General features: G+C 41.9%; 1 protein-coding gene across 2 annotated transcripts in view; it reads left to right on the top strand.

Moving 5' to 3' along the window:
* Positions 1-20,955, top strand: part of ANTXR2 (anthrax toxin receptor 2) — a 175,852-nt gene that overhangs the window by 96,191 nt on the left and 58,706 nt on the right. For both annotated transcript variants that reach the window (XM_018571779.1, XM_018571780.1), the window contains 3 exons: positions 15,715-15,810; positions 19,026-19,073; positions 19,887-19,979. In XM_018571779.1, the coding sequence (XP_018427281.1) occupies positions 15,715-15,810; positions 19,026-19,073; positions 19,887-19,979 (237 nt within the window). The remainder of the gene's footprint in view (positions 1-15,714; positions 15,811-19,025; positions 19,074-19,886; positions 19,980-20,955) is intronic.

The raw sequence follows: 20,955 nt of genomic DNA on the forward strand, positions 1-20,955 counted from the left end.
TTACATATAATACTAAATAATTATATTTTATCATTTATATTTTGCCTGTTTTTTTTTTAATTTAGCAATATCACACTGCATATGTGACAAGTTAACACATCAAAATGAAATGTTTATTTCTTTCTTTCGAGCATGTGTATAATTCATACTCATTGATATCTGAGAATAATTTGCCTTGCTTATTATAAGTGTGCATTCAGTATATAAAACTTGTTTTGAAAGCCAGCATTTAGCTGCACTAACATGACAGCAGATTAGTGTTTCTATAGTAGCAGCTGGAATTTTGAGCAGAGATCACGTATCTTAGGTCTAGTTTGATAATGCTAATGAACCAGTAGACGATTTATAAGCTATTCGCTGCCACTCGGGTCAAGAGAGTAGAAAACAACAAACAACACACATGCACATACTCCGTCAGAGAATTCATTAAAACCTCTCTTGTCCTCTAGGCCTGTTAACATGTGTAAATTAACACATTTGAGCTCTAATGACTATAATTTATTATAATATATTGCAGCCTAACTGTGTAAATTATGCAACATTCAGTTTTCAGGAAATGTCACAAATAATAGGTTTGGTAAAATTAGCAATACCTACACAATTGTAGATACAAGTAAACAGGATTTGAAGACTTATAGCAAGTGTTTAATGGCTTGCAAATGTTAACAGCAATTAAAAATAGAAAATTTTCAGAAACTGGATACTAAACATAACCTTCAACTCACTGGTAAATTCTTTAAGACCTGGACAAAGTTCTTACTACAGGAACTGACGAGGCCCCAGCTCAAGGATGTGATGACCATATTCCAACATTCCACATGGTACCTCCTAGCCAAGTCGGATGGGTCATTGGGTCAACTTGATGTCTTATAATGATTTGCTTGAATATTTACAGACCTGTATAATTCCTCGGGGGGGACCTATGATAACGCAGTAGCTCCCCCCCTATTAATGGACCAACATCTACTTTCCTATCTCCTCCTTTCACGCTCCCACCCAGGTGAACACCCTTCTACTAAGGAATACGCTTTGCATTGTAACCAAATCCATTTAAGTTATGGTATTTATTTGATCTACTCATACTTCATGCCCCCCCTCCCTTCTTCTATTATACCCATATCTTTGAACATTAGTCATATACTTACTTGATAAAACATATTGTACATTGAACTTGTTATAGGATCGTTCTTAGTATCTCCATGCTACCAATGTTCTTCCCAGTGACGGACAGTTACAGTTTTGTTTCTACTATTATACATTCATAAGATGATAATGTGTACTAAGCATAAGACAAACTCTGTATAATTCCTCGGGGGGGACCTATGGTTACCGCGTAGCTCCCACCCCTATTAATGGACCAACATCTACTTTCATATCTCCTCCTTTCACGCTCACACCCAGGTGAACTCCCTCCTACTAAGGAATACGCTTTGCATTGTAACCAAATCCATTTAAGTTATGGTATTTATTTGATCTACTCATACTTCATGCCCCCCCTCCCTTCTTCTATTATACCCATATCTTTGAACATTAGTCATATACTTACTTGATAAAACATATTGTACATTGAACTTGTTATAGGATCGTTCTTAGTATCTCCATGCTACCAATGTTCTTCCCAGTGACGGACAGTTACAGTTTTGTTTCTACTATTATACATTCATAAGATGATAATGTGTACTAAGCATAAGACAAGAACCCGGCTGGGTCCTTTTTTGTATAATCTTATTTGATTACCAACGCACAACTGTTTGTTATACATTTGTATACTCTTTTTGAAACCTAATAAAGAAATACATGCTTAAAAAAAAATAGAATTTTTTTGGGAAATGGGAATGTTTTAGGAAATTAGTATAAAATGTAAAATATTTTGATACTTATAATCATTATTGAAGACTTTTTGATCCATTTACTAAACAGATACAGTTGTACAGAAATAGATGATTGGTGTAAAAAAAGCATGAGCATGAGCTGAGGGTCTACAGCTGTGAAGCTTCATAAATTGCGGTTATTGTACACAGTAAACTAAGTGCTATGATGTAAGCTTACAGATTCACAGTTAAAGTAATCTCGCGAAAGAGCTGTTCTTGAATTCTTTATTTCACTTCTGTCTAGATTATTTGTTTTTCAGTGAATATAGTTGGTAAATTTGCTCTGACAGTCAACCAATAGAGTCAATGAAAATTTGAAGTGCAATTGCATTATTTATTTCTTATGGCAGGGTACATTGAACAGATAATTTATGTGCTCAGTTTTCTAAATATCTTAGACAAGTTCTTGACTAGTGAATGGTTGTTTTTTCCTGAATCTAGCCTATATAATTTTAACAGCTGTGATGGGAAGAAAGTAGGTGAATTCTATCACTGGTAGATGAGTTTTAGTACTGTGCTCATAGCCACCTAAACCCTTGTATGAACTCAGAGGCTTTCCTGCATTCTTCCTCAACCCAAGTCAAGGTCATCTACTTCTCGACTAGGATAAATAGCACACACACCCAAAGCACCTGTAGTTACTCACCCCACTCAGGATGATGATCTACATGTTTAGCCCTTTCAACTCATTGATACCTGCATAACTAGAAACACACCAATGCTTCCCATACACCACCTGCCATCTGCTGTCTTCATTATCCAGAAACCCCTCCTGATAGATCACAGCTATTCTCATTTCTGGATGTTTTGTTAATTGCAACAGCCCACTCTTCAAGAGCTTTATTCTAGTCTAAGTGGTCTCTGGAGACTTGAAGAAGGCTGTACACCTAGGGGGTTAGTCACAAAGCTGCCGAAGGCAGCCGAGTGAATAACCCAGCCCAAGTGAAGTGAGCCGAACGCTGTTCGGCTATCCACTTCTGGCTTGTACGGCTGATTTCAGCCGTACATAGGCTGCCTTCTGCTGCCTTTGGTTAGCCGAACATGCTCTGCAAGTTCGGCTGAGACCGAAGTGCAGAAGGAGTTCGACTCAGCCGATCCAACATCTTGATCGGCTGAGCCCAAGCTCCAGCACCTCACAGTGAGTGAATAGCTCCGGCAGTAAGTGTGTAAGAGTGAAATGAATAAAAAAAAAAGGAAAAAATGGAAATATAATTTTAAAAATGTAAGAAAATAGGAAAATTAAAAAAAAACCACTGGCAAAGATGCCAGAAAAGGAAAAACAATTGGGCAGAGCTAGCAGTGACTGAAATGACTGCTAGCTCCACCAAACTAGCAGTGACTGCTAGCTCCACCAAACTATTTCCTATTGGCCGGCACCTGCCAGAGTCTTTTAGCGGGTCTTGGCCAGTGAATGCCGGTCATTACAACTGGGTGGAGTGAGCTGTGACATCACGGCTGGGCCCTTCAGTTCGACTGAATTGAAGGGCAGAGGCGGTCGAAGAGAGCCGAAGGATCAGCCAAAGCTACAGCTGTATCCTTCGACTCCATAGCTATGTGGCTAAGGAATGCAAGCTGGTACTTTTTCAAATGAAAATGTAAATATACTACTAATCACTCACTCATAAATACTAGGGAGACATGTCCTCCTACTATAATGTTTTCTATAACATGACAAAATGATGTGTTCTGATATACTGAAGTGATTATATTTTATTTTGACTCAATGACAGTGCTGTATTCTGATATACAGAATTAAGCACATGCACTACTACAATTTCTAGCTTTCTATAAGCAGGCTATAATTAGCTAGGCGATATTTGAATGCACTGAATCTGTGTGCCTCTAAAATAAATAAATGGGTCACCTCATATATTTGAAATTGGCACTTGTCCACACTAAAATCCAGTAAACCTAGCAGTGCCACTTCAATTGGTGTGTAAGGTTAATGGAGCTGACAACCAGATGCTTTATTGCTACAAGATTTACTGATCTTTACCCTAAATGTGAGAAGAGGAAACAGGGAAATGTCTGCTGCTAGTTTAGTAGCATTCTCTTTCCTGCCATTATTGGCTGTGGGCCCCTGGACACTTTAAAGAACTCCTTTTTTTTTCCTTTTGCTAGTGACAGGGCTGTTCAAATATAACCCAATTGGTTGTAAATGTTGCTATGGTTGTAAAGTGTATGGTCAGCTTTAGATATGATGTGCTAAGCAGGAGTAGTGGCCATGTGTATGATTACAAAAAAGATTCCATAAACTGTAAAGTGTTCTTCATAGGAAGTGTCATTGTTTTCTGAAACTGCAATGTGGTTGTGTTATGTAGGAAGTTTAAATGCAGATAATCCTTATTGAAATTCTTCCTCAAATAGAAGGAAATGTACAATACCACCCACTTGCACAGATTTTATAGTACCATCCACTTGCACAGATTTTATAGTAAGCAAGATCTGTAGTACTGCCTCATAAAGTAAAAACTATGGGGTCTATTCACGAAGCATCTGAAGGATCTAGCCGTAGCTTCGGCTGATCCTTTGGCCCCAGGACCCCTTCGGTTCAGTAGAACCGAAGGGCTGCTGTGCGGGCTATTCACTATAGCCCGTACAGCTCCCGAAGTCGGCCGGGGGGCTCAGTCGAGCCAAAGGCATATACTTCGGCTTGACTGAGCCGAGGTGAAAGCCGAAGCTGGCCGGCCGACTGCCTGCTTCTGACAGCTGGGCGGAGCCAGCAGTGATCTTACTGCTTTTTCTTTTTTATTCACTGCTTTTTCTTTTTTATTCTGCTTTTTCTTTTTTATTCTGACACGGAGCCGTTGGCTGGCGTCAGAATAAAAAAATATATATTTTTTTAGCCTTGCTAGATTCCTATTGGCTATTTCAATTTTTAATAGCCAATAGCAAACTAGCTATTGCACCCACCCACTGCTGCAGTTCTCCATCAGATCCCCACTAGTGATTGACAGCAGCAGAGGGCGGGTACAATAGCTAGTTTGCTATTGCAAATTGAAATAGCCAATAGGAATCTAGCAATGCATTCCTATGGCGAAAATGTTTTTTCTTTCTTTTTTTTGACAGCAGCAGAGCCGTCGGCCAATAGAAAACAGTTGGGCGGAGCTAGCGGTCATTGCTAGCTCCACACAATCGTTTTCTATTTATTTTTTTCTACTTTTTTAACTATTTTTCTGTTCTGATCGGTCCGACAGAGGCTATTCACTCACTGCTGTAGCACTCTGCTTATAGCACTCACTGCTATAAGAATAGACCGAACAGAAGCGAGTAGCCTGCTGGAGGTTCGGCTTAGCCGATCCAGATGTTGGATCGGCTGAGTTGAACTCCTTCTGCACTTCGGTTGATTTCAGCCGATATACGGCTGAAATCAGCCGCACCAGCCTGAGGTTAATAGCCGAATGAGCGTTCGGCTCACTTCGCTTCAGGTCGGTAATTCACTCGGCTCCCTACCGCAGCTTTGTGAATAGACCCCTATGCTTTTTTTATTCACTCATTAGGCATCGCATCACTGCCCAATTCCGTTTCTGCGTTAATGTTCACACATTATATGATTTCTAATTTGGAAAACAATCTCTCAATTTCAGGGGCACATGGGCACACATCAAACACTTTCAAAGTGTGTTGTACCCAGTCATCAAAGATGATTGATTACTTTATCTTTTTGGGTCTAGCAGTAATATGAACTAGACAGAAAAAAAGGACTTCTTTCATATGCCCATTTGTTTCTACACTGAATAGAAAACAATAGTTCTAAGTGTCCATCACTAGTGATTTTGTTCGATTGTATATGGTATGCATTTTCAAATGAAAAGATACCATAATGTTTTAATCAATACAGTTTCCTATGTTTTAAAATTAACTACAAAAGCATAATCAAGAAACTTAAGTCAGGAACCTTGGACTGCACGTTTTCCTAGTGAGATCCAAAGACTGGAAAGCAAACCAACACATTTGTCACACACATTTGTCACACACATTTGGCTGCAATGAGATGTGTTGAAGCAGGGAAAAGTCCTTTTATCTCAGACAGCTATTCTTAGACAAGCTCAAGTACATGTGTCATATGGAACAAATCTCCTACACCCCACTGTCTAAACTAGATAACTTCCATACAATTTGGACCACATAGCTCATCAACCCTCATTCTTAAAACTAAATGTAACTATATTCTGACAATAAAAGAGGACTTAGAGATGGCAGACTGCATAGTTGTTCTCCCAAATGAAAATGGATGGTTTCCCCCAATTTTATCTGATAAAACTCAAGATAATGCAGGCCATTCATTTAAGCCTAAACAGATCATTGCATATAAATGTAAATTAAAGACAGTATTGTTGTTTCAAAACATTTATTGAAACACAAATGTTTAAAGTAGATTAATTGTTAATTAAATTTGCATTCATTATAAAAAAAATCACATTTCATATACTTATATTGATTATGTTATTTTTGCAATAAAAAAAGTTACAAAAAAGTCAGGAAAGGGCTTCAGGCAGATACGGTCATATTTGTAATTTAAGACATTTTCAGCACTGAGAGCACACAGAATCAAGTGACCACTAGCCAATGTCTTGCCCCTTTGACTGCAATGATAGCTTACACCACAAGACCACTGAAAGAAAGTATGCACTATCAAATATAGTGTTAAAACGGTGTGCTCTGTAACACTTCTCATACGGGCAGTGTGTCTGATGATGCAATCTCAGATGATCAGCTCTGGAAAAGTATAACCAGGCACAATGGGTTGGGATAGATGGTAAAGTAGCATGAGGGAGGCTTCAAACATCGCTTAAAAGCAGCAGACTGTTAGAGTGAACAGTGCTGAGACTGTAATTTTTGGGTCTAAGTGTTGTTAACATTTTTAAATGTGCATCTTGGCATGTGGGTTTGTTTCTTTCCGAGCCGCTCACTTTTTTTTTATTCTTTGGCTTGCTTTTAAAAATTGTTTTGCATTCACATTCCCTGTTGCATCTTATGGGCTTGTTCACACGACGTCCGCATTCTGTCCTGACCGGATCCGTTCGCTCCTGCACTAAAAATGCATCCCAATGTATCCCTATGTGTTTTATGGGCTACAGTTCTCACATGTGCAGTCCGTCACAACAGAAAAAATACTGCATGTCACATTTTGTCCGGTCCAGAAACGCACGAACGCGTCAAAAAAGCAACAAAAACGCGCCAAAAACGGACCACACTGCAGCTAAGCAAAAACAAAAGTGAGCTCACAAATCCTCATATAAACTCCACAACTGACCCTTGGAGTCCCGGAGCCTCAAAATCGGGTGTACCCAAGAACAACGTCTCCTGCTAGCTCGTTCTCTGAAGATTGCTGTAGCGAGCAACAACACCATGCCTGCAAACATGTGATACATGTCTGATCACCAGCTTTACATACACAAAGCGAAGTTGTTGTTACGAGAGGGCAGAATTGACCTCAGAGGAAGAATCTGCATGCTGACAGCCCCACGGCTTAAATAAAACTGAACTGAGCCTCCGGACCCCGGTAAAAACATGTAAAAACTGCACTGCCTGCAAAGCACCGCATCTGCAGATCCGCACCAGATCCAGACCAGATCAGGACCGGAAAATCGTGTGAACAAGCCCTAAAAGGAACTCGGTGCAAAAAATCAACATTATTTGGATGTTCAACACATGAGACAAATTAGTAGTGGACTAAACAGATTTAACATCAGTGTACAGTCAGCTAGATAGTTTCTTGGATTGTGATTGCACATCTGTATCACAGCAGTGAGAACAGTTATGGGAAAGTTGTCAGGGATCTGAAGCCACTGTTTTAATCTTATAATGTCTGATTAAAAGGTATGTTGGTGTGTGCTGTTCTGCTAATATCAACAATGCATTTTAAAGCTACAAGCTGTTAAGGATCCAGCTTATCAGATATACTATATATACCTGCTTGTGATATTACAATTCACAACATGTGCTCTGTTACTTTGGATTTCTGCAAGAACTTAGTTGGCACTTACATGATCAGTATCTGTAACATGGCATATGAGCAATTTTAAAGTGTAAACAATATAGGGTTGATTTATTAAAGGCAAATAGGCTGTTCACTTTGTAAGGAAATCTGCACTTTGCATAGGGAATTTGACCTTAGCTTAGTGAATGTGGTGAAAATTCGCTTTGGAAAGAATAACCAATCACGTGCAAAGAAAATAATAAAAACAGTAATTTTGCTTGCACATGATTGGGTGATGGAAGTCAGCAAAGCTTGACCTCATTTACTAAGCTAGGGGAAAATGCAAATTCTCCCTTGCAAAGTGAACAGCCTGGTTATCATTAATAAATCAACCCCTATGTTTTTAAAAACATGGTAACAAAGTACTTATAGTCAAATAAAGTTTTATTTGTTTCAAACAGGAGAAATAATATAACATACATAGCATATATTCAAAGGGTATGCAGATATACAGGTAAGTTGGTCCACAGGACCCAGTACATTCGAATGCCTCCCGACAGGGGGGATGTCTCAAGACATAGAAACAAATGAAGAGCTTATGGCGGCGTAGTGCATATGAGCATCCTCGACTGAGCAGTGCTTTACGGCTCTGTATACCTCAATATACGTAGAGGGGGAGGGGGGGGGAGACAGACCAATAGACGCAAGACAAGACAAAACAAGAACCACACAATACAATACGGACAGTGGGGGGGGGGAACGAGAACGGTCAATTTGCCCGTGAGGGTAGGCAGTAGCCTCAAGCAGTCACCTGAGACAGCGCCCAGGCTACGACATACAATGCTAACAGAACACAGTAATAAAACAAATCCTAACTATGGTGCTGAGGTCAATAAGGCAGGAAAAGCAGCTGAATCTTGAAAGCATATCCATGGTAAACATAAGTTTCGGAAGGATTCATTACGGTCTGCATCTATAGCAACCATTTCTTCCATGCGCATAGTATCATTTAGGCTAGTCAACCACATCGTTAAGGAGGGCACTTGGGTGGACTTCCAATGTGCCGCAATAACCTGTCTGGCTGCAAATAGGAAGAACCGCAAGGTAGACTTCTTTGCTTTTGGGATTGAAGTGGGAATCAACGTTAGTAGGGTCAAAGCAGGGGTATTTGGTGTGGTTGTAGCATGAGCTTTGTCATAAATGTCTAGTACGACACCCCAAAATCCCTTAACCAGGGGGCAGGACCACCACATATGTAGGTAGGTACCCTCGGCGTTAAGGCACCTCCAGCAAGTATGCGTCATCGAGGGGAACATATGGTGTAATCGCACCGGAGTAAAGTACCATCTGGAAAGCAGCTTAAAGTTGCGCTCCTGCAGTTTACAAGACATTGCTAAGCAATGCGTGGAGATAAAGACCTTATCCCAATCAGTGGGAGTCATGGCGGACTCTACATCCTTGGTCCAGGCGTGAGTTTAAGAGGGTAAGGATGTGGAGTAGTGGGAGAGAAGCATGTGGTACAATAAAGAGATAAGATGCGTAGGCGGTGTGGAAGCAGTACATAACTGTTCAAAAGAGGTAAGGGCCCTTGAAACATCAGGAACGTAGGGAGCGGTAGTAGCTAGTCAGTTGAAGGTATGGCAACCAGGCCCGTCTGTCCAGGGAACCCTGTGCGACAACCGCTTGGTAGGATATCATGCTAGTACCGTACAGGATATGGCGTAGTTGTGGCCAAAACTGTCGGTCCTAACCCAAAAAGGAGGGAGGGTGGACACCAGGGGAGAAGTGCGGATTGTCTAGTATGGGAGTCAAGGGGCTTGGTAGGGAGGATAGCTGTAGTGGTGTACGGGATTTATGCCAGCACCATAGAACTGAGTAAACAAGGAGGGGCCACTCTGCGCTGCCACCCACGTCCGGTAGAGGGGACCACAGTGCCGCCTTGGGGCACAGTGGGGAGGCCACGAATTCCAAGGTCACCCATTGTTTATGTGGAGCACTATGAAACCAGTCCAGTACCCTAGCTAGTATAGACGCTTTGTAGTATAGGAGGAAATCAGGCAGATCGGCTCCTCCTCCAGATCTGGGACGCGTCAAAAGGCGGTAGTTCAGTCTGGGCTTAGCGTCATTCCAAACAAACCTTCGGAAGATATGCCGCAATGTAAGAAAAAAGGAGCGGGGTAGGCGTATTGGTACCGTTTGAAAGAGGTATAGGAATTTAGGTAGAACATCCATTTTAATCACATTCATGCGTCCGAACCAGGACAAGGGGTGGGATCTCCAGGACTGAAGGTCCGCCCTTGTCCTGTGCAGCAGCGGGGAGTAGTTAAGGTCATATAGACGGGACAGGTCAGAGGGTATGTGGACGCCTAAATATTTAAGGGAGGAAGGTTGCCAAGAGAAGGGAAAGCGCGAACGAAGGGAGGATACTGCTTGATTAGGGAGGGATATGTTAAGCAATTCCGATTTGTCATAGTTTACTTTAAAGTTAGTCACAGAACTGAAAATGGAGAGCTCCTCCATAAGATGGGGCAACGAAAGGTCCGGTTCCGTTATATACAGGAGGAGATCGTCAGCATATAACGCTGTCTTGTATACACCAGGGCCCATCGTTACCCCATGTATAGAGGAGTTTGTACGGATGGCAGCAGCTAGATGTTCCATTGTGATCACATATAGCAAAGGAGATAGGGGGCAACCCTGACGGGTGCCATTGGAGATTCTAATAGGATCGGAGAGCCTGCCATTGGCGCACACGCGGGCATAGGGAGATGAGTATAGGGCCATAATTTTGGATATAAACGGACCACCAAGTCCTAATCGAGTGAGGAAAGCACGGAGAAAGTGCCAGCCTACCCTGTCAAACGCCTTTTCAGCGTCTAACGAGAGTATGCAGGCCGGCACTTTCTTTCTCCGGACATGATCAATCAGGGCTATAGTCTTGGAGGTGTTATCCCTCGCTTCCCTCAAGGGGACAAACCCAACCTGGTCATTGTGTATGATGTCGGGTATTAGAGGTTGAAAGCGTAGGGCTAGTAGTTTAGCATATAACTTAATGTCGCAATTCAACAAGGAAATCGGGCGATAACTCCCAGGCAAGGAGGGGTCCTTACCTGGTTTTAATATCAGGGAAATATGTGCTAGTAGGGATTGAGGGGCAAAGGGACAGGAAGGGGAGATAGAGTTAAAGACATCCACCATTAGTGGGGAGAGTTCAGGGGCAAAAAGTAAAAAAAACCTTGCTGTGTAACCATCAGGGCCTGGGGCTTTACCGTTTTTCGTGGCTTTGATGGCTCTAGTGAGTTCCTCAATGGATTATGGTGAAGGGAGAGTTAAGGGTAGAGCGTAGCCCAGGGGGTATGGATGGCAAGGGAGTCCTGTCTAGATATTCGGATAAAGCCGTGGGGTCGCGTAGAGAGGGAGGTGTGTTGTCAAGGGAATCTAGGTTATAAAGCTTCGTGTAGTAATCATGGAAGGAGTTCAAAATGTCAGTATTATTAGTATTACCGTCAGGAGAGCGTATGGATAAGATAGAGTGCAAACCCTGTCGTGGGTGTAATGGTGCGGTCCAATAAGGAGCTGCATTTATTACCATATTCATACGATCGCTTCAGGTAGCGATCCCTGTAGCGTAAGGAAGCCTGATCTAGGAGCGCCAGCAATTGTTTAAGAGTATTCAGGAGTTCCAATCCCGTGGAATCGTCTCCTCCTAGTTTATGTGATCTCTCTAGTGTGGTTATCTTTGCAAATAATGAGGTAATTTGCTGGGATCACCACTTCTTAAGCCGGGCACCATGCTTGACAAGGATTCCCCTTATTACGCATTTGAGTGCTTCCCATTTAAACGGGTCATTAGTATGATCTAGTTGGAAATTAGAGACGGCCTGCCTGATCTCCGCACAGCACACTATGTCAGAGAGGAGATTGTCATTCAACCGCCAGAATGGGGAGGTGGGTGGTATCGCAGAGAAGCGGAGGGAACAGAAAAGCGGCATGTGATCCGACCACACGCGAGGCCCAATGCTTATACCCGGGGAGGCGTCAAGTAAGGTTTGAGAGACAAACACGTAGTCAATCCTACTGTAGGAGTTATGTGCATGTGAGAAAAAGGTATAGTCTGTGACGTCAGGATGTAGAGTCCGCCAAAGATCAAGAAGGTGCATGGAGGCAAGTTTAAGTTTCAACTTACGTAAGTCTGAATTCGAGACGGAACTTCTACCAGAGGATGCATCTCGGCGTGGGTCTAGAGGCAGGTTGAAGTCGCCACCCATAATTATGGCACCCTCCGCGAAGGACTCCAGGACCCTCAGATAACGCAGACAAGCGGTAACCTGGGAAGAATTAGGCAAATAGATATTAGCAATTGTATACTTGAAGCCGTTTAATGTGGTTTTTAGAAAAACGTATCGCCCCAAGGGGTCAATGGCAGAGTCCAATACATTAATCTTACATGTTTTGTGAATCCCAATGGAAACGCCCTTAGATTTAGTAGAGGGGTCAGTGCTGTGAAACCATTCCCTATAGTAGCGCTGGGAACAAGCTGGGTGCTTCCCAGCGCAAAAGTGCGTCTCCTGCAGGAGCACAATATAAACTTTTTGCTTATGCATGTGGTAAAGAATCTGGGACCGTTTAGAGGGGTGGTTTAACCCTTTCACATTAAAGGAACTTATTGACAGGGACATGGGAAAGCAGAGTAATCAGCATAATGGTGGTAACAGTGTGACCGATCAGTGGTATGTACCGCCCCAGGAACATATAGAACAGACAAGACCATGCACAGACAAAACAGGGGTGACAGGACAAAGAACATAAAGGAAAACAACCATAACAAATAGAAAGGTGGCTCGCAAGGGGAGCCCAGATGGGACTGTACCATAGAGCCATGCCCACCAGGGCAGGCTCCAGGTAGAGAACCCAAAACAGCTAAAGCTGGCCAAACACCTACTGTAACGTGGGTGACCTAGTGTGGGGGCAGGGGGGCCCAAACGGAGCGAACAGATGGAAAATCTGCTCATGGGCGGCGCCCCACCACCAGCCTAGTAATAATAAACGCATATACATACTAAAGTAAGGATGGGGTTATGCATTGTAACTTGAACAATGCAAACAACACAAGGCATATCAGTGAACTGTAAACTGAAACAGAGATGGTTTAACCATAACCATGAACAGACACCCCGCTAACTAAAAGCAGCAGTGACATGGGTTCCTAAGATGTAGAGAACAGGGCAAAATCAGTGTTCTCAAACTGAAAGGAACATTCCGCGATGGGACGAAATTCTCCGGACCTCATTAGGTAAGCCGCCTAAAGGGAGGAAAACAAATCACTTCACTGAGGTTGCTGAGGAAGCAGATCTGCGAGGAGACTTCGTCTGCCAGTGTTCACGGACCGGAACATCAGGAAAGCCCGTGGTGTAGGGCCAATCCGGGAGGGATATCTGGGCCAGCTGAAAAAAGCCAAGGGACCGCGGCAGGTCACCCAGATGTCGGAAGATCGTGGATTTCCAATCGCGGGATGCGATCAGATGAAATGGGTAGCCCCAGCGGTAAGTGATGCTGTTTGCACGGAGCACTTCCAGAAGTGGTTTGAGGGCTCTGCGCATCTGGAGGGTACGGCGAGATAGGTCCGCCAGGAGGAGGATCGTGGAGCCGTTAATCTGGATCTCATCAGACGCTCGTGCCGCCGACATCACCGCTTCTTTTACTGAATAAAAGTGCACTCTGCAGATGACATCCCTCGGGCGGTTGGGGGTGGCTGACCGCGGGCCCAAGGCCCGATGTGCACAGTCAATCTCTAGCGGCTCGTCGTTGGGCTTCCGCAGGAGTTGATTGAAAATAGCACGTACCATGTCAGGGAGAGCCGCAGGTTCCACTGATTCAGGAATCCCCCGGAGGCGGATGTTGTTGCGCCGGGATCTATTTTCCTGGTCATCCAGTTGGTAGATCAGATCGTGTAGCTGGATCGAGTGGTCTTGCAGTACCTGATGGTGTAGGTCCAATCTGGAAGATACTGTGTCCTGGGTAGTTTCCAGGTCATCCAAACGTGATCCAATATGGGCGACATCTGTTTTGAGCCCAACCATCTCGGGCTTGTATGCAGCCTCCATCCGAGACACAACGCTCCAGGTCTGGACGTGTAGGCAGTGAGCGAATATAGGCCTTCAGGTCATCCTCACCCTCTTCCCGGGCCGAAATCCGTAGGATCCACTGACTCCTCCGATACTGAAGCCGTCAACGGGGAGTGGGGGAGCCTAACCGAGGGGAGGATATACCAGCCTGGGTGTTAGCCCGTCCAGAAACGGATTCCGCACGTGGCGAGTTCCGGGCCTGATCAGATAGGCCCAATCCAGCCGGCGGGGCTGCGGGTGAATGCGGCGACCTCTGTGAGGCCTGGAAGAAGGTGGAGAGCTTCCCCGATTTACGTCCACCCATGCCCGGAGTTGTCTTGGGGTGTCTTTTGGTACCCATCAGGTGTTTAGGTCGCTAATGGAGCTGTAGAAAGGCTGTAAGGGGCGCCACGCATGGGAGCAGAGTAAAGATGCGACTCACTCCGCCATGCGCTGTCCAGGCCCCCCCGGTAACAAAGTACTTAAAGGGCATTTAGACCTCAAAACAAAAATGTAAACTATTGCATCTTACCAGGCCTTAGATGTTGTGTGTAAATAAGTTTTCTTTTTTTTCAGGCTTTATTTCCTTTATTTTTACCTGGTAGTCCTGCAAATAACACAACTCCTTTCCCCGTGGAGGCTACATTTTCTCCTACACTGTTTCTTTGGAGTGAGCCATGGTTGCCACCCAGGGTGGACTTCAAACATGTCTGTCTTTGTTCATTTCCATTTTATGGTGGCTGCTGGGATTGGTAATTTAGGGATTTATATATAGTTACATAGTTATACCGTATAGTTAGTCAGGTGGAAAAAGACATAAGTCCATCAAGTTCAAACTATAGAGATGAGAAAAAAAAAGAAAGAAACAACTAAAACAGAACAGTTACCCACTGTTTATCCAGAGAAGCATGCTTCAATTTGCTCCAACAGGGGTAAAATAATTCCTTTCTGATCCCATAAGGCAATATTCCCTGGATCAACAATCTCTGGTGCTTAATATACTTATAAGAAGTCAATATCCAGTAATATTCTGTGCATTTGGGAATATAGAAATTTAGCAGGGATGTTCAGATACCAAGTACCTTACTCGGTACAAGTACATGTACAGATACTTTTCCAGCTCCAAGAGTAGACTAGAGTAAATTCAAAAGTTAGGAGGCAGCTGTCATTTTTAAGGACCATACGGGACTCCTGGGATTTGTGCATCCCTGTTTTAATGTATAATTATTTTTTTTAATAAATATATATAAAGGATTCCAGTAATACAATTTTTTCAAGTACTGATACATTTTTGTTTATTGTCATGTGACAGTTTTTCTATAACAATAGAGACTAATGATTTCAGGACAGTGGTGGAGCACCAGAACCAGGTCCCAGCTGCAACCCTGATAGTTCTCGTGAAAATGCCAAGTTTCTGCACTGGTATCTGAACATCCCTAGAATTTAGAATTAGTAGATAAGATTTTCTTGCTTTTAGTGCAGCTCACAAAAAAAGTGACAAGGACACTGCATTTCTGGCAACAACATGTATTTTCTGTAATCGCTGAAAATGAAAAAAGAAAACGAATGCAGCCACTGGTAAACTACAACTGGGTTTATACATGCTTTGATGGCAGATAGCAATGAGGAAATCATACAACGTAATATGGAAATTATCAACTGAATATTTTACAGCTGTTCAAGTCATTGGTGTTACATTTTTTTGCATGTATGCCATCTTTATATATGACTGGTGATCTACATGTTTAGCTAGTATACACTTGAATTCATTGTATGATTATATTTATACCTATATCATTCTGATATCTGTTCACAGGCCAGTGGATTGGCTGCTGTTATTGCAATACTTATCATATTGCTCCTTATTGCGCTTGCCTTATTTTGGTGGTTTTGGCCTCTTTGCTGCAAAGTGGTAAGTAGTAAATGTAAATAAACATATATTAAAATATTATTAGTTTTTTTCTTTTCTGCATGAAAGAAAGATACAGCATTATCATTGAGTTTGTAATGGTGCCAGAAAAGAGACAATAAAAAGACAGTCAATAAAAATTGTCCTGCATATGGTGTCTTGAACACAAGTGATGAGCCAGATGTTTGCAAATTCCGTAAAATCATTGCCTTTATGTTTTAGAGGAGACCATCGTAGCAGTTAACAGCTTAACAGTGAAGCATTACCTGGTCCATTCCCACTAAAATATTTTAGAAATGCACTACAAATTAAATTGGTGGTTCGTAGTCCATTATAGTCTGTCATCTGTTATATGTTAATCCACTGCAGAAAAAAATATTACATTTCTTTTAGATATAAAATAATATTCCATTTAATCTATAAATTAATGTGTTTCATTCTACTGCTGATGGTTGCATTTCCAAAGCGCTGTCTTGCAGAGTAGTGATAATAGTTTTAACATTTGTAGCTTTTATAATCTCTTATATAGTGAATATACTTTTTTGTTGATGCACAGCGTTTGCATTTAGATATCTTAAGTGTAGCCAGATTAAAATAAATGCAATTTTTAATTTGTTATTCAAGCTGGGAAAATAAATCAACATCAAAGCAATCATCGTTTGTCTCTAAAAGCACTCATAAAGAAAAATCTATTGGTAATGCATGTATAAGCTGTGGGTATTGTTTTACATGTTTTCAGTGTTTAAAAAAGGAAATTGAATTGTTTTGCAATTATCTACTGTTTCATCATCTTCCTGTATACATGGAATTGCAATCTTGCTTCTCTCTTTTTAACATATGTAACATATATTTAAAGCAAGCTACCACTACTTAAAACAAAGCACAATGATAATTCCAGATCAAACAAATATAAATTGCCCTGCAAAGTATTTCTTTACATTTTTGCCCAAGCACCCACAGTCATCATGTTTCCAAACAGCTGGCTGAAACTATCTCAGCTCGGCTTACCTGAACTTCCTGTCAAGTACAAGATCACAAGGGAGAGCGCATTCTCTAGCAGCCATCCATCTACTAGCTTGGAGAAGGAAGGTGGAAGGAGCAGGGGTAGGGAAGTGACTTGGTTTGTTGTGCCTGTGCGTTTGTGTAGACATACAGCTTTCCAGTACAAACATGGGTGGCTCCATAGGAAGCTTGCAAGAGAAAGGTGATCCTACACGAAACCGAAACTTTTAAACATCAAGGAGCAGCATCTATTCTAAGAGATTTAAGCAGCATTTTTGCTGGCATTAAAAAACTTTTGACTTTAATATCACTTTAAGCTTGTCTGAAAAAGAAATTACTGTTGAAGTGGAGATGACTTGGAAATATACAGTAGATACTGATCTTAAATAGGTAAATCTGGAACAAGAATTGTAGGAACAATTAGCACTGAAACTCTGCTTTGGCCCACTCCTGCTAATTCACAAACATACAAATGACATAGGTGTGGAGGATGCTGCAGTAAATGGGGGCAAGGGCATCAATAGGAAACATACCTTTAGATTACACTGGGAAAGCAGCTGCCCCAGTATAATCTGTGGTGCTCAGTCCTCACAGTAGACTGTCAGAGTGACTCTTGGATGAATAAAGGCAGCAAACAGTTGTTGCAGAGTTCATTAACAAAATCACTGTGGGGTCTATTCACTAAGCTGCCGTAGGCAGCCGAGTGACTAACCGACCCCAAGCGAAGTGAGCCAAACGCTGTTCGGCTTTTCACTTCAGGCTGGTACGGCTGATTCCAGCCGTGTATCGGCTGAAATCAGCCGTACATCGGGTGGCTTTGTGTGGCTTCGGGTCGGCCGAAAAAAGAAAAAAAAAAGAACACACCATAGGAATGCATATCTAGATTCCTATTGGATATTTAATTTTGCAATAGTCAATAACAAACTAGCTGTTGCACCCACCCTCTGCTGCTGTCAATCACCAGAGGGGGACCTGATGGAAAGAAAAAAAAAACAAGCAGGGAAAGGTTTACTATACTCGATCGAGCAGAGTGAACCTTTCTGGGAGAAAGTGTTTCTCTCCCGGGCGGCCGGGAGCCTATTAGACTCCCATAGCGTCCAGAGGAGGAATGACAGAAGGCGTTCCTGGTTACCAAGTAACCAGGAACGCCATCTGTCATTACACACTGAGAACACGGAGAGGCCGCTCTCAGTGTGTAATGACAGCTGGTAATCAGGGACGCTGATCTCTCTGAAAGTGGCCAGAGCCAGCCATAAGATGACGGCTGGCTCCGCCCAGCTGTCAGTAGCAGGCTGTCGGTCGGCCGGCCGGCCACTGGCCGGCCATTCTGCCAGCTTCGGCTTTCACCGAACTGAGGCAGGCATATGCCTTCGGCTCGACTGAGCCGCTCGGCCAACTTCGGAAGCTGTACGGGCTATAGTGAATAGCCCGTACAGCAGCCCTTCGGTTCTCGTGAACCGAAGGGGTCCTGGGGCCGAAGCTAGCCGAAGAATCAGCCGAAGCTACGGCTAGATCCTTCGGCAGCTTAGTGAATAGACCCCTGTAACTATATTGTTACATTGTTGTTAGGTTAATGCTTATCCTTATATCTACTAAATTCAATTCCAGGAAACCTGTAATAAAAAAAAAAACAAAGTTCAACGCAGATTAATTATTGCTAACATCACCAACCACCATTCTTGCTACAGTACATTGACTTGTATTACAGTACAGTGTGTCTCTTCCTTTTGAACAGCCCTGTTGGCTCAAATATTTATGAGTTGGGAAGCAACAATCACACTACACAACATATCTCCTTTTTTCTTCTTTTTTCTTCTTTTTTTAATTTTTTGCAGATTTATTCAAAACAAAAATCAACAGATCACATTTAATTAATTTAAATATTATGAATTATAAACCCGTTCTTAGATCTTGGCTCCAAAGGCAGCTTCAGTCAAGCTTCTGTGCTGAACATTGAATTGCCTGCACTTAATTCTACATGTAAAGCAACCGTTGCTTATAGCCTGTTATATAATAGTAGAAAGATGTAATTAATTGCACACACCTTTGGTATTGCTTCACCAAAAGTATACTGCTGAATAATCCTCTGAATAATAATTACTTACAGTAATCAGTTACTCTTCAGTTGAATTGCAGTGTGGAGTGGATTGAATCCACACATGGTAGGTCTTGGAAAATTCAGTTTGGGTTAATGTGTTTCTATTTACTTTTTCTAGGTTATCAAAGATCCTCCCCCTCCTCCACCACCAGCACCAGTTGAAGAGGTACATTAGGTTTTTATTTTTCACTGTTAATTAACTTAATTGTTTGTTGAATCTATTAGCTTAATAACATCTAGTAAACTTGAATGATAACTGTAATAAGCACATCTAGATTTAGTTTGCTTTGGTTAGAGATGATAAATGCGTACCTCTGGTACTTACCTATATCCTTTAAACTAAAAACTGCATTATTTATGAGTAAAATATAAAGATGTAGCATTTCGGTTTTGTTATTGTACTCAGTTGGGAATTTAAAAAAATGCGTTTTCTATCTTGTTTTCCCCTCCCCTAATTTGATACTTTGTTTTTTAAGTGGTTCCATCATAGGATACTATGGAATCCTAAGATGAAATAACAACATAGTATCACAGATACAGATTATGATCTCTTAAAACATCGGACAATTTCTCAGTAGGTCTAATCAATTTACTTTCCTGTACAATAATGTGTTCGGCATGGCATGAGTTACCAGTAACCCTGTTTGGAGTAATGTATTAGTCAAAGCTGGGAAATGTTGTTCCCTGCTTCCCTATATTCTTTTCCATGTGGAGTTCATGGAAAATAGGGAATGATTATTCAATGGGGATGAAAGTAAAGGAAATACCAGACAGAAGTGTGATGCCCTTGGTATTTACCACACAAAAAAATAAGCTCATAAGCAAAAGCCTAAAATAGAAAAGGTTTTTTTTTTCCAAATCAAATGCATAGATAAATAATAAAGACTTATTTTTATAATGATGCTAATTATGTTTAATAACTTACTGATGTTTTCTAATAGAATGTGTATAAAAACTTTCTGTATTTTGATGTACATAGGAACCAGAGTCACCTACACCTAATAAGAAATGGCCCACAGTTGATGCTAGCTATTATGGTGGCCGGGGTGTTGGAGGCATTAAGAGAATGGAGGTTTGTAGCATCATCTTTTCTGGTTCACTATAAAGTTGTATTATAGGAGTACAGTTGTAATATATATAAGCTTTATGAAAGAACAAGTGTCCTATTTACTTATTAATTATGTGAAAAGGAGTGGATTGTTGCACACCTTGATGAACTTTCATCTGGTTGTCCTGATAGCATGCTATGTTGTTGGGCCATTCTCCTTTGTATATTAGTCCTGCCTTGGCCATGCTTATATTTTGATAGAAAGACACATAGGAAGACCCAACAGGCCATGGATATTGAGAAAATATTTTCATGTTTCAAACTATTTTATTTATTTTTTTAACTGTTGCATTTATTTGTCTTTAAAGAAGAACTCTGGGCAAAAACATATTAACCCTTGCCGTGGGGCTACCACCGCATTGCAAGGGTTAAGTGCTCATATTGTCTATGGAGCTAAAATAACAGAGTTATACTCACCCTGAACCACAATCACTGGCTGGCTCCTAGACCAGTGCCTTCATCCTGTCTCCTTCTCTGCTTTGGGCAATGGAATGTCCATAGGCATCCTCATGTCCCATACACTGTATAGAATGTGATGACTCTTGACCGGTCTAGGAGCCAGCCAGGATCATGGTTCGGGTGAGTTTGAGTTCCCTAGACAAAAAAAGCACTTAACCCTTGCAGTGTAGGGGTAGCACATCACTTTTATTCAGTGGATTTCAATTCTTTCAATCATGGAATTTTGCCATCACATGCAGAAATTACCTAGGGAAGTCTGCATGCTAATGCCCAATCTGCCAAATATCCACACATCAAGGTATTTCAATATTTACACAACTCCTCCCACCCACTGTATGCATCAGGACTAAGGACTCTTGAGAAGCGTACTGAGGCTGGGTGCGGTGATGTTTTAAAGGAAGCTATGCACAGTGCCCTGCCAGCTTCTTTCATTAGCCAAGATCTCCCTGCATTGCAAGTATAGAGACCCGGTGAATATGCC

This window comes from Nanorana parkeri, unplaced genomic scaffold (genome assembly GCF_000935625.1).
Source record: "Nanorana parkeri isolate BGI_ZX_2015 unplaced genomic scaffold, ASM93562v1 scaffold1836, whole genome shotgun sequence".
Lineage (NCBI taxonomy): Eukaryota > Metazoa > Chordata > Amphibia > Anura > Dicroglossidae > Nanorana > Nanorana parkeri.